Source organism: Danio aesculapii, chromosome 22, assembly GCF_903798145.1.
Source record: "Danio aesculapii chromosome 22, fDanAes4.1, whole genome shotgun sequence".
Lineage (NCBI taxonomy): Eukaryota > Metazoa > Chordata > Actinopteri > Cypriniformes > Danionidae > Danio > Danio aesculapii.
In genome coordinates, this window is record NC_079456.1 from 23,916,354 (window position 1) to 23,939,754 (window position 23,401).

The window sequence follows — 23,401 nt, forward strand, 5'->3', positions numbered from 1 at the left end:
AGATAGATAGATAGATAGATAGATAGATAGATAGATATGCACACAGTTTTTTTATGGGTTAAAATCTCAGTCAGGCAGATCAGATCTCACGTCACAATCTCGTAAAGCAACATGTAACCTACACGCATTAAAATAAGACTCTGCGTATATCTCCTGTCCGCAGCTTGTCCATGTCAATAACTTAAAACTCCCTGACCATAAGCAGCTGATCTCTGTTGGCCGCATTGTGTTGCACCACTAGGTTCAACCTAGCCTGTATAATAACAGATCTCCAGTCTCGGTCTCATCCCTCAGAGCGGCAGACAGTGATGCACCTGCTAATGATCATCTCCAGCTGCTGAGTTAAATGGAGATGTGTTTTCAGGGCGACCTCTGAACCCGTGCTCTTTACTCCACACACTTCAAACCCTGTCGGCGAGTCCATGCAGCGGCATTTAATGAGGCCCCGTGTTTGCCCTCCGCCGCACTTTCATCCGCGCTTGATGTAAATTGAAAAGATCACAGCTATGGGGAGAAGACCTATAGTGGAAAGGCCTCTCTGCATAGATTATGAATATCATAACTCAACATACCTCATCCACAATGCGCCGCGCTTATAATTGGACCCGATGGGGGACTTGGGCTTTGATCAGATCATAGGCTGGATGACTTTACACTAAAAAATGTCACTGCCAAATCGGTTTGTCACCTGTAGAGGCGCCGAGCCCCTCTCTGATGCCCCCCGCTCACATCTCGTTAACGCGGATCATGGGACACAAGCTAATTAAGAGGAGACATCGATTACTGGAACATTTACTTAGGCACTGCTATTGTTTTTAAATGGGGATCAATAGAAATCAAGATTGGCTGAGGGAGGATTTGACAAAATGCACTGTTATTAACTTTTTGTATAAAAATAATAAATAAAATAGATAAATAAACATTAGGGGGCAAGACGGTGGCTCGGTGGTTATTACTGTCGCCTCACAGCAAGAAGGTCACTGGTTGGAGCCATGGCTAGGTCAGTTGGCATTGAATGAAATAAACATTAGATGTGTTCATATTCTGCTACTGTGAACAAAAATTCAGCTACAGCTACAAAATACTGTGAATAATAATTTATATTATTATTATTAGTATTATTTTTTTTAGATATATTATTTATTTAAAGATTTGCATCGACAAAACAGTGGAATAGGTGTCTCATGTCCTTATATACTATAATACAGCATCTATCATACAATTCCATCGGTAATTCAAGTGTGAAGGGTAGAATTAACATTAAAAATTGTCTTTCGATATATGTTTTTTTTTTATTTCAACTTTTAGAAATCCTTTTAAAGGTTGTGTGAAATCATAATTTGCTAGAGCACATTGTTATTCTTTAGGTCAACAATTAAGGCTCTATTTTAACGATCTAGACGCAAAGTCTAAAGCGCAAAAGAATTAAGGACGTGTCCGAATCCACTTTTGCTATTTTAGGGATGAAAAAATACGCTCTGCGTCGCGGCACATGGTCTAACAGGGTTGAGCTTATTCTTTTAATGAGTTATGGATGTGTTTTGAGCATAACGTGCATTAAACCAATCAGAGTCTCATCTCCCATTCCCTTTAAGAGTCAGTTGCGTCGCGTCATAGCACATTTGCTATTTACATTACAGACTTTGTAAGTGGAAAAACTGAATGCTTCACTAGCGAAAAAACAGTTAAACAGATCATCCGCAGCGCCAGGATAAATATCCAGCCTCCTTTTATCTGCCTTTACTTTCACTTTCCCTTTATGGATAAGGAAACGGTGTAAAGTGCACAGACATCCATTAGACTACATAATTAATTTCGTTTGTTAAGTGCAAAGATGTGTTTCAAAACTTTTTCTAAATTTAGTTCTAATTTCCAGCAAATGAATAAATGAACAATAATAACGAAGTGTGGTCATAAAACTGAGTTATATCCAAACACACATTCTGTGTCCCATATGCTCCAAAACCTGACAGGTGGCCAAATCTAAGCTTGTTTTTAATAAAACACATATAAATATGCTTATAATAAATAATACTGCTAATAATAATAATATTATTCAAAACCAAGTTGTCCTGAATAAACCTTAGACGAAGGCATGGAGGCAGTGGTTTTTTGGATATTTGTGTATTGCTGTACATCCTATTGCGTGTTTTAAGCGATGTGTAAGCGAGGCACACAACTAACGTGCTCCACGCTGGACTTTAGACCTGCTTTCAGCTGGTCTATTGAACACGTCTATTTTAGTTCCTAAAAATAGCAACGCGCCAACAATGCGCCTTAACACACCTCATTTCTAGACCGGAACACCCACAAAGTGGCGCAAATGGATTTGCTATTTAAACAACATGACGCAAAACAGGAAATTTAAGGTTGCGCTATTCTGAAAATAGCAACACCTTGGGGCAAACATGCCTTGTGCCTTATTGCGCCAACCCTTAAACTTTTCCTCAAAATGCGACATTTGCTTCTTGTTCAAACGACTTTTTTTTTTTTTTATGAGCTGAAACACATGAGCTGGGGACAACTTAATTTCTGTATGTTTAATCAACTTAAAATTGTGAAAAACCATAGAGATAACTTAATCGATTTGCTTTGGAAAGGCATGAAGGGATTGTGTGGAACCGTTTTCGTATTTAACTTGTGCGTGTACGGCATTCACAAGATATTTGTAGGCCTTTCTGTTCATAGGCCTGTTATTATTTAACATTGTGTAATACGCCTCCACAAAATCATTTATGTAATACCCAAAGACTCATTAAAGTCAGTTAATAAATAATATAATTCAGTTAATTAATACAACAATAATACAGTAACTGTGATACTACTACTACTACTATTATTAATAATAACAATAATGATGCATTAATTGATGTTTATTAAATTCAGTTCAATTCATCTTTATTTCTATAGCGCTTTTGCAATGTAGATTGTGTCAAAGAAGCTTAACAAAAGTTCTAGTTAATTTCAATTTTGTCAGTCCAGTTTTCAGAGTTAAAGTTCAGTTTAGTTCAGTTCAGTGTGGTTTAATTTTCACTGCTGTAAGTCCACACACTGACGAGCAAATACATTGATGCGCAGCTCCACTAGTCACAAACCAAGTAAGCCAGTGGCGACAATGGCGAGGAATAAACTTCACCAATTGACTAAAGTGAAGGAGAAAAAGTAAGGTTTAGTAATGAGACCTATTGTACTTAATAATCATTGTGCAATTATTTTTTGTAAACATTTGTTTACTCTGAATATTTAAATACAATACATTAAAAATATTTTTTAAAATGTTGTTATATGCCTGCTAAATTAAGTTATAAATTAAGATATTGTTATTTTTATATAATATGAATAAACACATTATATAATAAAAAATTTTTGAAAAATAATAAATAATGATTATTAAAATAACGATAGCAAGTTAAGTATCACATGGGGTATCAGTACTGATGATAATTATGCATATCTTAAATTCTATAGTTTAAACTTCAATGTAGTCTTATATATGTATATAACTTATACATGTACTTAACAAGCTATTTTTATTATATTTATTAAGTTTGTGTGTGTGTTACATGAATAAATTCAATATTTAATATGTTGTTAATATGTTATTAATATATGTGTATTTTAAGTGCAATTTGGAATTTTTATCACAATATATAATATAAATTGTGAGAACTTCAATTGATAAATGCATTTAAATATATATATATATAACTTAATTATAATATAATAACAATATTTAATTGTTTATAGTAAAAAAATATAAATAAATAAATAAATATATATATATATATATATATATATATATATATATATATATATATATATATATATATATATATATATATATATATAATGTTTATCGTTTTATTTTTCATGCATTTGAATTTTTAAATACACATTTAGATTGAAATCAGAAATCTGAAGTGAATTCCCGTGTGCAGTCTTTTGTTTCATCTGCTCTTATTTGCCCACTGGGTAACGGCTCACGATCTCCTGAGTCTGAGTGGCATTTTGCTTTCTTTGATTCTTCAGAAATGAAGACTGTTTAACGGATTGTTTGGGGAGATTGAGAGAAGTGAGGAGGGGGAGAAAAAAAAGAGACAACGCATCAACATGAAATATTAATACTGCAGCAACTTTACATAAACATAAAAGCACTTAGCCAGTGTGAATATGGAGATGACACTTGTTAATTTACAGCCGCTAAACTTTCGGAGTATTCGCCATATCAGCTGGGAAGAAAAGATGCGTCCCAACAGAGACGAGCAGAACAAAAGACAACACAAATAAAGCTTGTTTTATATGAAAAATCATTTTCGTGTTCAACAGGGGCAGTCCACTTCTTTTTTTTTTTTTTTATGCACCTGTTTTTTTTTTCCTTTGTTTTTTTGGCTTTTCATATAGTGTTGTTCTCAGTCTGATATTCAGAAAACATCCGAAACACACTTTTCAGTTTTTCTTTTGTCGTGTTTTAGCAATTTGTGTATATATTTTGATTGCAGTACATATTTGTTAAGCCTGTTTTGTCAAAAGAAAATTCAAAAATCCTGCGTGAAGTCATAAATCTTCACTTTGGCAGTTCTTGGACACACCAAATTACTACCTGACAAATGTTTTGTCGTCGATCCCAGTTGTAAGAACAACAAATAATAACTCAACTTCTAGTTGATCATTTGAAAAAGTTGCAGACAGTAGATTTATTTTTCAATGAATCATCTGTTGAACTGCATCCCAATCATCACAAATACTGCAAAGACATATTGGATCCTGCATGGACACAAGATTCTCACTGAATCAGTCAAGTTTGGTGAAGGAAAAACCATGGTTTGGGATTACATTCTGTGTGAGAGATCTGCAGAGTGGATGGCAACATCAAAAGCCTGAGGTGTCAAGACATTTGTGCTGACCATTACATTACCAACCACAGGAGCGGGCAAATTCTTCAGCAGGATAGTGCTCCTTCTCATACGTCAGCCTTCACATTAAAGTTCCTGAAAGGAAAAAAGGTCAAGGTGCTCCAGGATTGGCCAGCCCTGTCACCAGATATGAACATTATTGAGCATGTCTGGGGGAAGATGGAGGAGGAGGCATTGAAGATGAATCCAAAGAATCTTGATGAACTCTGGGAGTCCTGCAAAAGTGCTTTCGTTGCCATTTCAGATGACTTTATTAATGAGTTATTTGAGTCATTGAAGAGATGTATGGATGCAGTCATCCAAACTCATGGGAGTCATACACAATATTTCCACTGCATCATGACTTTGTATTCTATACTGTACATTATTTCTGTTAAGTTACAAGACTTTTGTCTGAGCAAAGTCAGAGCTTACTGTCCTAATTAAATAATTAAAAATCAAGGCATGCTCATATTTATTTTGGTCAAATAAGCGTAATCTAGAGGCCTTTGCCTTTCATATAAGCCTTTTCTACTACTATATGATCAACTAGAAGTTAAGTTATTATTTGTAAAGTTAGACTTTTATCAGGTAGTGTACTTCTGATTTTATTCCCATCTGTATTCAGAAGGTTTTTACACATGGGATTGGTGTGTGCGTAATTTGCCTGATTATATAAAATTTTTTATTGTACAATTTTTTTTTTCTGGCTGTTCATGCATTATGGACTGATGAAAAAATTGACTCTTATATGTAAAAAAGGAAGTAAAGAAAATCTGTAATTTAATTGTTTTTGGTAGGATTTTATGCAAATCAGTCCATTTTTAATGGTTCATAGAGTGCATTAATGCAAAGTACATTTTTTCTCTGACATCTACATACTCTGTAGTATGTATGTGGCTTAGGTAAGTTCTCCAGAAACTGTTGTATATGCTCATACAGTTAAAATCTGAATTAATAGCCCCCCTTTGAATTTTTTTCTTTTTTAAATATTTCCTAAATGATTTTTAACATTGCGAGGAAATGTTCACAGTATGTCTGATAATATTTTTTCTACTGGAGAAAGTCTTACTTGTTTTAAGTTGGCTAGAATAAAAGCAGTTTTTATTTTTTTATGAAACATTATTAGCCCTTTAAGCTATTTTTTTCTCTGTTAAAAAGAAATTTGGGGGAAAATTAACAGAGGGGCTAATAATTCTGACTTCAACTGTATGTGACTTAGGTAAGTTAAAGATTCTCCAGAAACTGTTTTATATGCTCATATATCCACAGGAATATCCCCTAGAATTAAGTTTGTTTTGGACTATATTTAAGATGAAATTGAAATATTAATGATCTTGGCTCTGACGGCTCCTGCGACTGTGGCTGATGTGCGCACACTAACAAGTGTGTGAGATCATTTTAAGCCGCCAGTGTGACCTTTTTTGCTCCTAAGATTTGTTGTGGTTGAAATTCAGGCTAAATTCAAATTATACTTGACAAAAGGGACCTACAGAAATGCATTTAGAGTTATATTTTGTGGTTTTAATTCGAATGAAAACGCAGTCATCATATCAAAATGTGCATAAATAATTGAGTTTGCGTATTTTCTTACCATAAAAATCACAGAAGAACTGAGTGATATAAATTAATGTACATTATACACTTCTATTCAGCAGTCTACAGTATGTGTGTTTGTTGCCTCATTATAAACATATGCTGCAAATGCCACAATATACATGTTATAATAACAAGAGATCAATTTAAACAGACCTTATGTCTTTTTGGGGTGGCATTAAATTAAAGTATAATCTGTATATCCTGCATTTTGCATTCTGACAGCTCTTTGATCGTACATCACTGTTTGTTTCACTCTCACAGAACGGCCTATTTTTCACCAGGGTTTTACACTAGCAGGGTTTACATAATAACCAGTGATGATGTTTGAGGCTTGCAGTATGTCATTTGCATGAACTTGTATTTTTCAACTATGTCTAGGCATATCTAGATTTTCATCTATGGCATCTTTAATGTAAAAGTGCATCTTTAATGAAGTAACGGCTCAATTGCATATTTAAAAACCATTTTAGATAACTTGTACTATAAAAATATTTGCAATTCTTAATATAATCAATCAACTGGTGAAAATGTGGCGATAACTATGAGTTCATTTTTATCCTCTTCAGCATGCAGTGTCTTGTCTGAGGAAGCTCCAGTGATTATTGATATTAGTGCTGCTCATGTGGATGATTTTCAGCAGATGGTTATGAGCATATTATCAGCATATGTAATTGGTTTGGTTCACCTTACATTACCTGGATCAAGCAGCTCTTTGTGGTTCATCCGCATGTGTTTGTGCTCCACTGTGTTTCATCACAGGCTTCAGTGCTTTAGGAGTGCAGGAAAATCATTCACCTAATGTTTTATTACTCGAAAAAACATCAAGCCATTTGAACCTCAAATGAATAGAACATATTTTGCAATATTTCGCTTAGTTTTAATGAATTGATTCAGTGTTGATATTTATCTTTCTCTTTTCAATGAAACATTTCAATGACTGCAAATTTTTTTCTTAAATATTCTGAACGATATTAAATATTATATTACAAAATATATTAAATATTATTGTGAAATGTTTCTTTTTTGTTTATTTTTATTCTGTTTTATATAAATTTATTACTACTACTACTAATAACTAATATGTATTATTGTTATTATTATTGTTATTGAATTTGTTATTAATGTTGTTAAATTTGCATTATAATAATAATGGAAAATAAAAATACAATACTTGTTATTATTATTATTATTATTATTATAGTTATTATCATAATTAATATTATAATATTTATTGTACTTTTTATATTATAATTCGTTTAATAGCTACTATTATTAAATATTTTATTTATAAAATATTTAATAATTGCAGTTTTTACAGTTATGCAAATAAAAATGTATTACAAATTATAATAACTATTATAAAATATTTTATTTATAAAAATACATATCCTAAAAAAATATACTAATAACAATTTTTATATAATATATATATATATATATATATATATATATATATATATATATATATATATATATATATATATATAACAAATATCCCCACAAATACTACTGCCTGTACAACACAGAATTTATTTTAAAAATGTTTTTAAATCTATGAATGGATCAGCCCCTTCATTTATATCAGATCTGCTAACCCATACGTACCTTCTCGCTCTATTAGATCAGCAGATCAGCTGCTTCTTAGAGTGCCTAATGCTAAGCGTAAGCTCAGAGGAGACAGAGCCTTTGCTGCGGCTGCTCCCACACTATGGAATGCTCTGCCTCTTTACATTAGGCAGGCTCCCTCATTGTCTTTGTTCAAATCCCGTCTCTAAACCTTTTTTTCCTTGGCCTTTGACACTTGATTTTATATTTGTTTTAAATTGTGGTTAATTATATCTTACATACGTGTTTGCTTTCCTTATTTTAAATATGTTTTATAAATCTTGTCGTGTTGTGAACTCATTTTAATGTACAGCACTTTGGTCTGCTCTTTGTATTGTGTTTTATTTATAAAAATGTACATACATTCAAACAATAATAATAACAATAATTATTAATAAACATTATTAGACAGAAAAATATAACAATTATCCCCTCAAATTTGATATATTTTTACAAACAAAACCTTATTGCTATAAAACAAATTTTAAAAACGACTACACAACTCATCTTTTCATTTCTCTGATTAAAAAGAATATAGAATTAAAGACTACAGAGATATAATAAAGCAACAAATGCATCTAGACTGAAGAATACATCTAAAAGAGTGGGGCTTTTTCAGTGTCATCCAGGCTTTTTACACACACGCACGCACGCACGCACACACAGCAGCAGCATCGCTTCAATTAACAGAGCAGCAGGTGCTCGGCTTCTCTTGATTTCTCTGTCTGCTTTTTTCCTTTCTTTTTGACCTGTAAATGTGACTCTTCACACTCTGAATGGCTCTGCTCCTCCACCTATTTGCGAGGTGTTAATTTAACTGTGTGTGTGTCAGGTGTCGAGCCTGAAGAGTAAGCTGAAGAAGCAGTCCACGGCGACCGGCGCTGGTGTGGCCCGGGCCTTTCTGCACGCTCAAGCCGCCCTCTTCGGATCCTACCGGGACGCCCTCCGATATAAACCCGTAAGACTGATGCACTTCACTTACAATTACAGTATCTGTATATTAGCAATACTAGATGCATCACTGAGTGTGTGATACAGTGAGTTGTAAGAGGTTTTTTACATTTTTGAGGCCAAGCACTGATGTTTTTATTTTATTTTTTTCTAATTTGCTTGCTTTAGGTTGTTTCATTTTGTTTCAATTTGATTCTTTTCATCTTATTTTATGCAAACATGCATTTATAAACATATTAATACATATTTTTTAGCAAAAGTTATGTGATTTTTTTCTTTTATTTACATTTAATTTATGAATTAAGAAACATTTAAGTCATTTTGAGCTTTATAATTTCATGATTTTTTTCAGGTATATAACTATATTAAATATTTAATTTAATTTAATTTAATTTAATTTAATTTAATTTAATTTAATTTAATTTAATTTAATTTAATTTAATTTTATTTTATTTTATTTTATTTTATTTTATTTTATTTTATTTTATTTTTCTTTATTTTATTTTATTTATTTATTTGTTTATTTATTTATTTATTTTATTTATTTATTTTTTTATTTTTTATTTTATTATTATTATTTTTTTATTATTTATTCATTCATTCTTTTATTTTATTTTATTTTATTTTATTTTATTTTATTTTATTTTATTTTATTTTATTTTATTTTATTTTATTTTATTTTATTTTATTTTATTTTATTTTATTTTATTTTATTGCCGATTTCAGATAAACCTTAATGCTCAGAAGTGTCAGATTTGTCTCAGAAGCCATTTTTCTCACAAAGGCAGTCTGAAACAGAAAGGGCGAGTGCAGGTTGCAGGTGGGCCTGTCTGCATATCTGAAATGTCAGATGTTTAAAGCCCCGCGTGTCTCTCTGAAGTCTCCGGCCCTTCGTGCTCCTCTCAGACCTTCGAAACTCCTGAAAACAAAGTGCGCTCTCTGTTTGTCAAATGTGGCCATCTTTGTTGGCAAGCCAGAGAGTAATTGGTTTGTGTAAACCCACAGAGCCAAGATGCATTATTGATGTTTCAGCGCTTGTGCACAAACTGGCTTTTCGCCGCTCGAAAACAAAAAAAAAAGAAGAAAAAAATACACACATGCTCCAAGTCAGAGTCTGCGCAACTCTTAGCCTTCAAAGCGCTGCTTCAATTGAGCACATTTTCTGCAAATCTACATGGGATTACTACTGTTTTTATTCTTTTATTCTGTAAAGAAGGCCTCAGTAACGCCACTTTACTTTGCTCATCTGACAGTCGGCTGCTGATTATTGTGATTCAGAGAAATCAGGCTTTGTGCTGCTTTATTTTGATTAATATTTCACTTTGTTATTATGGAGACACACAATAAAACACCCTCATGGTTTGGAAATGATGGTGTTTTTGTGTGAAATACTGCGTTTGTTTTTAAATCTGTCATTTCTATAGAGGTTGATGGTGCTAATCAATGCTTATTAATGTAGGTGTAGAATTTATATGTAAATTGTTCATATTGTTAGCTTTCTTATGTAATCCAATTTACTGATGACAATAATTTCACGGAAGAGGTTAAAAGACTAAAGAGTACAGTTGTTTACAGTATCCTGCCACAATTTATAATGATTTTAGGAAAAGGCGGCAATGCCAAAAGCTCCAAAAGTATCAAATTTATTTACTTGAATAAGTATTTACCTTTTAATATATACTTGCATATGTTTTCTTTAGCTGAGCAGCCAGTTGAGATTGTGCATGTTTTTGTTACATTTTTTTGATAACAATTTTGTGAACTATTTACATAGAAAAAATCTGCAAAAAACAGCCTAATTTAACAAAATATGTCACTACTATTAGATGTAGTAATGGTTTATTTGAGAATTATTAGATACTGTGTTATAATAATTGTATTTGTAAAATCAAACACATTTTTTTTATTTGTTTATTAGAGGGGTTTTCCAGAGTGTATTTTTAAGGCTTGGTTGTGTTTATAAGATGCAAAGCAATGTGTGCTCATACTTCATTTGTCAAAAATCATGTTATTTTTTCATATATCTTACTTTGATTATATACCTGTACAGCTACTCAGCTAACATGAAAATGAATGTCATATTTCCGAGTTCCTTTGAAAGGCCCGCCCTCAAGAGGCTCTGATTGGTCAGCTAACATAATGTGCTGTGATTTGCGGATTGGCTCTACGTCACCAAGAAAAGCGTCAAGCTGCTACAAGCACTTGCTTTTGCGCTTTGTAAACACTGTCAGTCAGAGTAGCTGTTAGCTGTATCAGTTTGAGCCGGAATCAGACAGAAAATGACACAGCTGAACATCACGCCTGCTCTCTAAAATATAATGTGTCTTTTTATATATATTCGGAATCAGCATCTGTAAGTAATATGAAATGTTCAAATATATTTTGCGAGTTTGTTATTTGAGATGTAGAACATAGGAAAAGTGTTTGCATAGAGAGACACTGCAGCACTGGTAATGGTTAAATATGAATATGTAGCTAAATTGTTAGCAGTGCCAAACAGCATTTCCTATTGTTTACATCCTTGCTACAACATACCATTAACGTTAGAAACTGTGCATGTATTTGGTCAATTTTAACAAATAAATCACTTACAGGGTGTGGCTCACAATCCACAGCTTCTTCTATTATGGTTAGAGCTGCTCCTTCTTTGAGGAGTTTTTAGCCGAATCCAGCACTGAACTGCGAGAGATTCTGGAAGCTGTCCTTTGTCAAATGCTAGAGCTATATTTTTTATAATTCTCTGCAACATAATTAAAATTAAACTGTAAGCACGTCTCTCTTTTTGTCGTGTCCTTTGGAAGCCCAAATACAGAAATGAGCTCTGAGAATGAGCTCTGTGGAAATAGCTGCATTTGGACGGGATTTTAAATTTCTGTGCTATATTACAGTGCCTCTGGCCACGTCCCTTCGCTGCGCTAGGTGTGTGTGCATGGTATATGCGTGTAACCTGAAGTGTGTGTGATCTCACTAACCCTGTTGTATTTTTTTGTAGTCCCCAAACTTCGTTCGCTGTAGGCTTTGCTAAGCTAACTCTGTAAAAGCCAATGTCTCCTTTTGGATTAAACTCTGAGCGTCTTACATTCAGAGATGTTGTTTATGTTCACACAGCTATGTTACACATCGACTAAAGTTTAAAATATGATATCGTAGTGGACCACCCCCTTAGGCATCAAAATTCTCAGCAAAGCTTTCTAATTATAGTCACTTCCAATTAAGTGTGTTTTTAAATTGATTTTATGAAAAAATTGTATTATTTTTTTTTTTTGCAGAAAGTTAAGAATTGTTTAATAGAATTGAATGTGGCAAATTCTATGTAAGACAGCTTTTACAAAAAAAAAATCCACAGATATTTCATACTTAATTTCATTGCAAAACAAAAAAAACATGTTTGAGTTTCATAAAAAAACTTATTGAATAATTTTCCTTATTTCTTATATTATTGCAGTGCTCAGCATAATTGAGTTCACCCCATTTTGAAAATGAATATTTTTATCCATTTCTCAGTGAATATAGGCAATGTATTTTAGTGCGTTTAAACAAAACAGATCTATTAAACGGATATATTTATTAAAATAATATTTTAGTCACCAAACATATTTACAAATTGAAAGATAATAAAATTAAGTTCAAGCAAAATATTACAAAACAATTGACAAACTGCAACATTTCAACCGGCGACGCAGTGGCGCAGTAGGTAGTGCTGTCGCCTCACAGCAAGAAGGTCACGTGGGTTTTCTCCGGGTGCTCCGGTTTCCCCCACAAGTCCAAAAACATGCGGTACAGGTGAATTGGGATAGGCTAAATTGTCCGTAGCGTATGGATGTTTCCCAGAGATGGGTTGCAGCTGGTAGGGCATCCTTTGCGTAAAACATGTGCTGGATAAGTTGGCGGTTCATTCCGCTTTGGCGTCCCCGGATTAATAAAGGGACTAAGCCGAAAAGAAAATGAATGAATGAATGAACATTTCAACCTAATTTTATATATTTTTTTGTTTCTCTTGTTTTTTCCTCTTTTTTTAAATGTGTATTTAATATTGTTCTATAACATAAATTTGGGTTTACTAGTTTTTGAACCATTATTGTAAGCTATTTTGTTAGATAAGCTACAGATTTGACTTCAGTACTGACTAAACTAATGTAAATGCACAAATATAAGCATCCTATAGAAAATATAAATTTAAATGAGAGATTTGTGGAGGGTGTACTCACATATGCTGAGCACTGTATATAAATCAATATTTGAAAGTGCTTTAATTTGAACTATTCTATCAAAATTTCAGAAAATATGTAAGTAAATATGAAGAAAATATGAAAGTAAATATATATTCAATCAAATGTGACTACGTAGGACAGCTTTTACAAAGTATTTTGACCGAAATTTCATAACTTTATCCTTCGTACGTGAACTAATGTAAAGTCGTTGTTTTTTAAGCTCTCAAACTATTCAAAATCAGCCTTTGTGCTTGCTTTGATTAATGTTTCATAGAAAGGTGAAAGAAATATATAGAGAAATATTTACAGTAAAATCTGTGTTCCGTATCCTTTTCATAGAATAGCAGGAATGGCATTAATTGCAATCTTTTGTTATAAAATCTGTAATTTATTCACGATTCCTTCATCTTCCTGCATCTGCGCTATTTGATTTTACACATGCAGTATTTCAGCAGCATTACTGTCATGTTCAGCGATAATGGCTTCTCTTCTGTGCGCTGCGTTTCCAAAGAGGTTTATGCGATTCCATCAGCGCCTGAGCAGAGCATCCGCAGACATCTAACTGAGCTGTAAATGAAACAATGCAGAGAAGCCATAATGAGCTCCTGTGCGCAAGGGCTTATATAGCGCTTATATAGGGCATTGTGGTGTGATGCCTCATGGGGGTTTTGTGTTATTGACCCTAAAGCGCTTAAAACTGCAGTTAAAGATACACAGATCAGACAGGTTTTTTTAGACACGCCACTTATGTAAAAAAGAAGAATTTATTGTTGTGTTATAATTGGATGAAAGAAGTTCTTCGAAACTTTAGCTCGCTTTTCTTGTTTGTGAATCTTCAGCAGTGTGAATTTCTATTGGAATACAGCGTATCCGGAAAGTATTCATAGCGCTTTTCTTTTTCCACATTTTTTATGTTACAGCCTTATTCCAAAATGGATTATACATTCATTTATTTCCTCAACATTCTACACACAATACCCCATAATGACAATGTGAAGAAAGATTTTTTTTAATTGTTGCAAACTTATTCAAAATAAAAAACTTGAAAAATCACATGTTTTCACAGCCTGTGCTCAATACTTTGTTGATTCACCTTTGGCAGCGATTACAGCCCTCAAGTCTTTTTGAATATGATGCCACAAGCTTGGCACACCTGTCTTTGGGACATTTTTACTATAGTGAAGCGCTATGAATACCTTTCGGATACACTGTATGTGGTCATTTTAGTAGGAATGGGTCCATGAAATGTTACTTTAATAGGAAATCTGAAGAAAGCATTCATGAAGAAAGTTTGGACAGAAATTTCTCTGAAAATGTTTTTTAGCTGAATCTTCACTTGCAGTGGCTTACTTTATATCCAGAGAAAAGAAAGATATCCAAAGATGCCTTTTCAAGTTGTAAAGAAATCTGTGTTTTTAAAAACTAATTAAGACAGCAGATAATAATGTAATTGAATAATGTAGTCTGACATGTTTACTCTTCTAAAATACTGTTTCTTAAAATAAAATAAATTGGGTTCAATGGGGGAAAAAGTGGTCATGTTTTAACTAGACATTTAAAAAAAAACATGTTTTAGAGCAGTAATCACAATACAGTGATATTGTGAAACTGTTTATATTTATATCCATGGTTATCATAATGTCAGAATCTTATACCGGCCCATGCCTAATGCAGATTTAAACGTTCACATTGCATTACAACTACTTATTAAAAATGAGTTGAATCAACACAATTCTTAAAGTCACAAAAATAGTTTTCTGTTCAAACATTAAAATTGTAAAAAATGATTAAGTTAACTTTTAATCGATTTGTGTTGGGACAACATGATGGACTTGTGTGGAAACCTGCATTTTTTACAGTGTAGGTGCAAATATGAAATATACAGTATGTGTTGATTTTACAAACTATTTTACATAAAAAAAAGAAATATAAACAATTTAAGTAGACATGGTTTTATGACTAATTCACACACAAACAGTAGAAATAGTTTTCAGAAATTTATGTAAATAGGAAAAGTATTAAATTAATAAATTATTGAAATTAAAATTATTTGTATTATTATTATTATTATTATTATTATTATTATTATAGCAAAATAGTCTTTTAATTGCTTAACAGCATTTTTTTGATATTCATTACCAGTCGATTTTTACTGGTGAGCCGAGTGAATGTACAAAATCCCTCCCTGACATTAGATGACACTTCAGGATAAACAGAAATACTCCGGTACTCAAGGTGGCGCTGTGTCAAGTTGTGTTTTACTCTAGCAACTCAAAGCAGGTGAACAAAAGTGGCAATCTTATTGGTCAGTCTTTACCACTGCATTAAGCCAACAAATTTATTTTATTCGCCGATTTTTTTTATTCTATGTGTTTTTTGCGTAAATTTGTACACTCATGTTAGCGAACTTTTAGTCAGAAGACATTAAATGTCACAGATAATCATGCAGTGGTAATCGTCCTGCAAGTTATTTAAAAACTAACAAATCTAACAGAAACTTTTGCATTCATTGTGTAAGTTGTAAAAAAAATTGCTTTAAGAAGAGTTTGCATAGACAACATTGAGTAAAAATCGCTTTCTAAAGTTTCCTTACATAAATATGACAATGTAGTGCAATGTCTATGGAATATATGAGTCCAAAATATTTTAATTTGGCATATTGAAAAATTTTGAGAACTGTTCATATAGTTTATATATATATATATTAGTGTGAATACTGTATTAAACTAACAAAGAATTGTCATGTTATTTTATTTACGTATTGTTCTTATGATGCTTTGATTGCTTTTGTTATTCAGATAATTAAATAGTTATGTTATGATAGTCATTCCATTAGCATTTTAATGTTTTATGAATTTTATGTAGACAGAGCCAGAACATTTCTAATATAATTTTATTCACATTCAATACTGCATCGCAATACCATTTTCATATAGAAGGTTTTACAAAATATTTGCTTTTCTTTTTTTTTCTTTTTACCTTACAAACCCACAATAATTGTTTTCCTATCAACACAGTAAGGAAGTGTTTTCTCCCAACAAGACTTAGTTGCTCTCCAGGCGTCTATTTTTCTTTTTTTCTTTCTTTTTTGTTGTTTGTATTCCGTTCATGCGACTCAGGGAGAGAAATTGAAATGATGTAATTGATTGCAACGGGCGATGATGATAAACAAGCGCGTGCAGTCAAACAAAACATCTGTCTGCGAGTCTCGGATGAAGCACTGCCGTTTGCAGGCGTTTTAGCCAATGGCGGACTGTCTATAGTCATTAAAGCCGGCTTTCTCATCCCCAGGGAGAGCCAATCACCTTCTGCGAGAAGAGCTTCGTGGCACACCGTTCCAGCGCCATGAGAGGCTTCCTCGAGATGGCAGTGAACCTGCAACTCTTCAAGCAGGTACAGTGAAAACTCTGCCTCAGCCATAAATCACATATGCAGTGTTTCACAGTAACTCTCAGGAATCCTTACCCTCCAGGTCTATTTATAGCCTTTATATCCAGTCAGTTTTCATAGAAACATCAGAAAAAGTTGTAAGTTCTTCATTAAGCATCCTTGCACAAAATAAAATATTTAATTGATTACGACTGTTTAATCAGAAATAATTCATAACCCACTCTACTTGCTCTGAAACAAAAATAATACTTGAGCAATATTCATTTCTGGTGAAATTGTTTGTAAGTTTACTGCATTGATAAATGTATTTTACATAAGATTATCTTCATAAACATAGAAAAGGCAGAAAAGTGGAATCGAATTTACGTAATTTGCACAGAAAATGTAAACAAATTTAGTTAAATATGACAATTGCGATGAAATAATTATCAATAGACAGTTTATATTTACATTAGGGATGCCTTGACGCTGTTGCACGTTTTTTTATGCTCACTTACAAGTGGCTTTGGATAACAGCATCTGCTAAATGTAAATAAACAGTCAAACCAGAAATTATCCAGCCAACTTCAACCTTTCAAACATAAAATTTTATAATATAACAATTAGGTTGTCGATACCGAATCTCGATCTGATACTTCTATATTAAAAAAAGACTAAAGAACAGTCAAGAAACAGATTAAGGATGTTCCTTATTTTTTATTTAATTCACCCTATTTTAACAATCAACATCTCTGTTAACAAACAGAGTGCTTCTGTGATTGTAGCCTGAACAATCAAGTAATAAATACCATCAGTTCTTCCCCTCCTGCAATCCCAAGTTTACATATCTCATCTACATATCTACAGATCAACATATCAGTTTGCTATGGCAATGTTGTCGTCATCAGCTTTATAATACTTCCAGACCGCAGACATACTCGGGTTGTTGCTAGATTAGATACGGTTGCGGGCAGAAGCTAACAAGAATTGTTGATATTATTTATAAAATTTCCCATTAATTGTATTTTATTGTTGTCTACCCCTACCCCAACCCTAAACCCAACCGTCACAGTACTGTAAAAATATTAATTATTGTTATACAGTGTCACAAAAATGATGCTATATTGATGTGCGTATCCACAGCTGTGTCCTATCTGGACATTACCACATACTCGCACTTTCCGCTTCGAGCTGCTACCGTGTTCTACTTTGTCAGCATTTAACCAATAGCGTCTCTGAAACAAAGTGATGTCATGCCACACACGTTGCAGTTTTTGTGTCAAGAAAGAGATCTAACTCTGTGCCACCGCATAACAATAGATGTGTTATAAAACAATGAGTATATATATATATATATTTGGGCTGTCAAAATTAGCGCATTAACGCACACGATTAATTTGAAATATTTAACGCGTTAAAAAAAATTTACGCAATTAACGCAGGTTGCAGTTTTTTTTTATTTTCTGTTGTGGTCGACGTGTGTTTAACATGCAAAGAAATATGGATAAGACCAAGGAAGCACTTTTAGAAGGAAAGTTTCAGTATAAAACAATTCATGTCGCATCTCCAGGCTATCCAGCGTTTCCTCCTGAGTTTCATGCAATTTCAAGTGTTTCATTTTTAATCTTTAGACTTTAACTGCAGTTTAGCAGTTCACTCTCATTCAGCAACATTGTGCGTTTCCTAGCAATAAGAGTAAACGCCTGACATCGCTGAACGTCCAAAGTCTCTTTAAGGCATTCTATATGTATTCTATAGTCTTTGCGGTGACTGTATCCCTCATAGCTGTTTAGAATTAAGTGTTTAGAGATGGTGTGACCAAAGTCCCTGTAAGAAGTCTATAGTCTTTGGTGCCTGCCTTTGATGTACCCCTTGGCCACATTGTCCCAAATAATCAATAGACTGGACTGTCTTAGGAAGAGGCTAAATGTTAAGGAGGAATAAGTAATATTGTTACTACTTTATAATTAATGTTCTCAACTCGCAGTACAACTTTACAATAAGTACAATTGTTTGTATTCAATATGTTATTATTATAATAATTTTCCATTTTCCATATTTGCAGTACCTGTATTTTGGATTTTTTTGTAGTCCACTTAGAATCCAATCATTTTTGTTTGTAATTGGCAGTGATTGTTTTGAAATTCAAATGGCACTCACATGCCTGTGTTTTTATTTCTGTTATAAATATGGCATTTCGTGATTAATCATGATTAATTACAAAATAAAGTGTGATTAATTATTTAATTTTATTAATCATTTGAAAGCCCTAATATATATCTATATCTATTTCTCTCTCTCTTCCTCTCTCTTCTCTCTATATCTATCTATCTATCTATCTATCTATCTATCTATCTATCTATCTATCTATCTATCTATCTATCTATCTATCTATCTATCTATCTATCTATCTATCTATCTATCTATCTATCTATCTATCTATCTATATATATGTATATATATATATATATATATATATATATATATACAGTAGTGTCCTGTGTCCTGCATCCAATATTTAAAAACCTTAAAAATGGTGTCTGAATAGATTTTACAGTATGTTTTTCATGTAAATACTGCACAGTAAGTGTCAGGAACGCTTACACTTCCCTCCAGCCCTATTTATAGCCGTAATATGGAGTCCCGTCCACCCCCCCCCCCCCCCCCCCTGCCAAAGTCTTAATTTATACCCGCATTTAATCACATTTCAGTCTCGATGCATTACATTCCCTCAAAAAAAAGCCCAGATAGTGACCAGCAGTTCAAAGACATCTCCACCTCCAGTAGCTCCGGGAGAGCCCTTATCTTCAACTTGGCCGTTCTGCAAAAGGCCAGCACCGCGGTGCCCCGTTCTGACCATGAACCACATCCGCTCGGAGGCCCGTCCTGCCTAGAAACCCAGTAAAGGCTTCCTGCCAAGAGATTGCGGGGGAAGTCTGTCAGCGACGACCTGCTTTCTGTCTCCTAACTCTCCGTCTTCCAGCGGCTGATGCTAACTCACGTTCACCCTGCCAACCGGAGAGAGCTTCCAGCACTCTGGCATCTCCCCATCTCCCTGTCTGCACGGGTCCGGTTAACCACTTCTTCCTCCAGACTCTCATCACTTCCCCCTCGACACATTCAGACGCACCGCTTTGGGCTTTTTTTTTTTTTTTACCTCTCCATAGTTGCATTTAGCAAATGTAGTTGCTTGGAGAATTTTTTTTTTGCTAACAAGCGATGGCTACTTTCATTCCAATCATAGTTAAACAGGAATATTAAGTTAAATATTGTAGGTTATAATGCATTTATGTTTAAGGAATAGGTCTTACTAAAGTGAAAATTGGCTGTCCAATGTGTAGATGGCTTTTTTCTCTCTCAAGTAGATCATTAAAGATCATTGGTGGTTCGTAAAATGCAAGTCAATGGCGACAGGGATATTTAGAGTCAAAATATATATATATAAAGTCAAAACAAAAGGAATACTTGTGGCTCCTGATGATACTTTGACATCTTAAGTCAACAAATCAATCTGTGAAATAAAGTCAGCATTGTTACATTATGATCTGTTGACTAAGCAAAAAAAAGTGCTTTCAAAGACTATAGAATACACAAGACATGTCACTCGTGTAGTTATGAATGAGGAAAAGTGCAAAAGCCTGTATAGCGAAAGTACAACCTTTCGACTGCTTTTAACTCAACCAGCAACTTGTTCAAGCACTTGAATAGAAAGCATTGTATGACACCACTCGTCACCAAGGAGGACACCAGCATCCCCAAAATCACAGTGGCACAACTCAGCCTAAACAGGCTAAGTTGGATTTTTGTGCAGGATAGGAAGTAAAGTATCTACTGAATGTGAAGTGAAGCATAGCTGCTAGGGGCAGTTCATAGCTGCTAGGGGCAGCTAGGGGCAGTTCACATATCACATATCTGTTCACATATCTTTTGCGCGCATGTACATGGGGAGCACATATTGCGCACGCTCGCATTTCCCAGGTGCACCATTTGAAAACCGCGAGTCACGTGACAAGAACTGACCAATCAGCTTCAGAGTTTATAAGGAATATGCACATTTCGGTAGACTTATTACCTCAGACAAACACAGAACACCCAAACACTGCAGTGCTTTTGCATACTATGGATGTCAATGGTTTCAGGTATCCAGTTTTCTTCATGTCTGCTTGTGTGTTCAAAACAAAAAAGGATAAACGGGTTTGGAACAAGTTGATGATGAGAGAATTTAAAGTTTTGGGTGAACTCTCTTTTGAATATGTCATGCTGCTGTGATCAACCCATTGTAATATTTTTCAGTGAATATTAAATTGCTGAAAGCGCTGCAGTTTTTGTATTTTTATAGGCATATTTTATTGGATTTAAATGTAACTTCAAAGTAAGGTAATTAATCTGATTACTTTTTACATGAAGTAATTAGTAATGTAATCAGATTACAATTTTTGAGTAGTAATCAGTCATTTGTAATTCATTACTTTTTAAAAGTAACTTACCCAACACTGCATAGTGCATCGATTTCTGTGTTTCCACTGTTAAAGCTGCTTCACACCACACAGTGACTTTGGCTGAAGCAAGAGTGAAGCTGGCAGTGCAGCACAGCATGACATTTTTTCTCTTTTTTTTGGGCTTTTTTTTCTGAAGAAAACCAGAATTGGCAGTTTTCGGTGTCCGATAATTCGGTGTATCACTAGAGAAACATCGCTAACATATTAAAAAAACCTTTTTCAAGCAACAAGTGAACCAATCATCCCCTCCTATTTACTATTGGTATAGCTTACAGAAATTCATCATGTTTCATGTCATTTCTCGGTGCTGTAACTGCACAAAATCGCTCAATAATATGACCATATTTTGTGTTTTATTTTTAATCTAATTTACCCCAGTAAGACTATTTGGTGTCATTCATGCATTAATTCATTAAAGTCATTCATTAACCTGACCTGCTCTCCAATATTTAATGTTTAAATGCGTTCATCATCAAAGTACTTTTTATGGCGGTCACCTTTAAATTGGAGAAGAAATATAAATGTCATGAAATGATTATCATTGCAATGTTGTTATTATTATTTTAAAAAATGGCTGATGGTTAATTGTGATGTTTGCTTATATACAAATCGTACTGATTTTAAAATGGAATCAAAATCCAAACTTATGAGTCAATATCAAATCTAATCATCTCTTTTGACAATCCCCAGCCATTAAAAGTCCCCCAGACGAGCAGACAGGTACGAACAGTGTCCATTTAATGGGACAAGTGTCTGTAACCTGATCCTGAAGGCTGCGGGTTTGGACAGGTGTTAATTTGACCCATTCATGTGCTTTAATTGGACTGCAGGGCGGCTGATGCTGAACCCTGTGGTCTCATCTCTCATTATAGAGAGTGTAATGAAGTTACCCTGTAGTGGAGACCAATGAAAGGTGCTGACCCCTAGAGATGTCCTCACTCCGTTGCTGGGACACCTGAGACATGTTCTGGCCCACCGTTCCTCCGGCGCTCCTATTAAACCAATCTTTTATACTTGGTGCTTCAGTGCACAAATCAAGAAGCTAATTAGTTTTTGAGTTTTTTAGTTTGCTAAGACAAGCATCACTATTGTTCTGGAAATGAATGTTTCTTATAATACGAGGCTGTTCAATACTTGTTTGTTACTTATTAAATATGATTGTAGTTTTTCACAACCCAAAAAATCTAAAAACAAAAAACTTTGGATGAGATGTGAAAGAAATTAGTTCCACACAAAGGATTAACTAAAATGCTTGTTAAGTCGTGACGTATGAAATAGTGTTTCTGGGTCCAAGCTGCTCTTTGTTTGAATTGAGAAAATATTCATGACCACTTTTTAGTCATGTCACACATTAAAGTGAATTTTATATAAAACCATGGTGTACACAACAGTCGCCGGATTTGCTGCGTCTCAGACTCTAATATTTTAACATTTTATTAAAAAAATTATCTTTCTGGCCATCAGATAATAGGCATGGATATATATATATATATATATATATATATATATATATATATATATATATATATATATATATATATATATATATATATATATGTATATATATATATATGTATATATATATATATATATATATATATATATATATATATATATATATATATATATATATATATATATATATATATATATATATATATATATATATATATATATATATATATATATATATATATATATATATATACAGTTGAATTGAGAATTATTCAATTATTATTGAATTAGAATTATTATTTGATTATTTATTTATTTATTTTTTTAAATATATCCTAAATGATTATTATCAGAGCAATGTCTGACTTTTGTCACAGTATGTCTGATAATGCTTTTTCTTCTAGAGAAAGTCTTATTTGTTTCATTTTGACTAGAATAAAATCAGTTCTTCCATTTTTTTAAACACCATTTTAAGGACAAAATTATTAGCCCCTTTAAGCTTATATATTTTTCGATAGTCTACAGAACAAACCATCATTATACAATAACTTGCCTAATTACACTAACCTGCCTAGTTAACCTGATTAACCTAGTTAAGCCATTAAATGTCACTTTAAGATGTATAGAAGTGTCTTGAAAAAGATAAAATCAAATATTATTTACTGTCATCATGGCAAAGATAAAATAAATCAGTTATTAGAAATGTGTTATTAAAACTGTTATGTTTAGAAATGTGTTGGAAAAAAATCTTCTCTCCCTTAAACAGAAATTGGGGAAAAATATAAACGGGGGGCTAATAATTCTGACTTCAACTGTGTGT

The 23,401-nt window shown here is 33.1% G+C and overlaps 1 protein-coding gene across 2 annotated transcripts in view; it reads left to right on the forward strand.

Annotated features, from left to right (window-relative positions):
• Positions 1 to 23,401, forward strand: part of dennd1b (DENN/MADD domain containing 1B) — a 187,514-nt gene that overhangs the window by 129,165 nt on the left and 34,948 nt on the right. For both annotated transcript variants that reach the window (XM_056448448.1, XM_056448449.1), the window contains 2 exons: positions 8,929 to 9,054; positions 16,550 to 16,651. In XM_056448448.1, the coding sequence (XP_056304423.1) occupies positions 8,929 to 9,054; positions 16,550 to 16,651 (228 nt within the window). The remainder of the gene's footprint in view (positions 1 to 8,928; positions 9,055 to 16,549; positions 16,652 to 23,401) is intronic.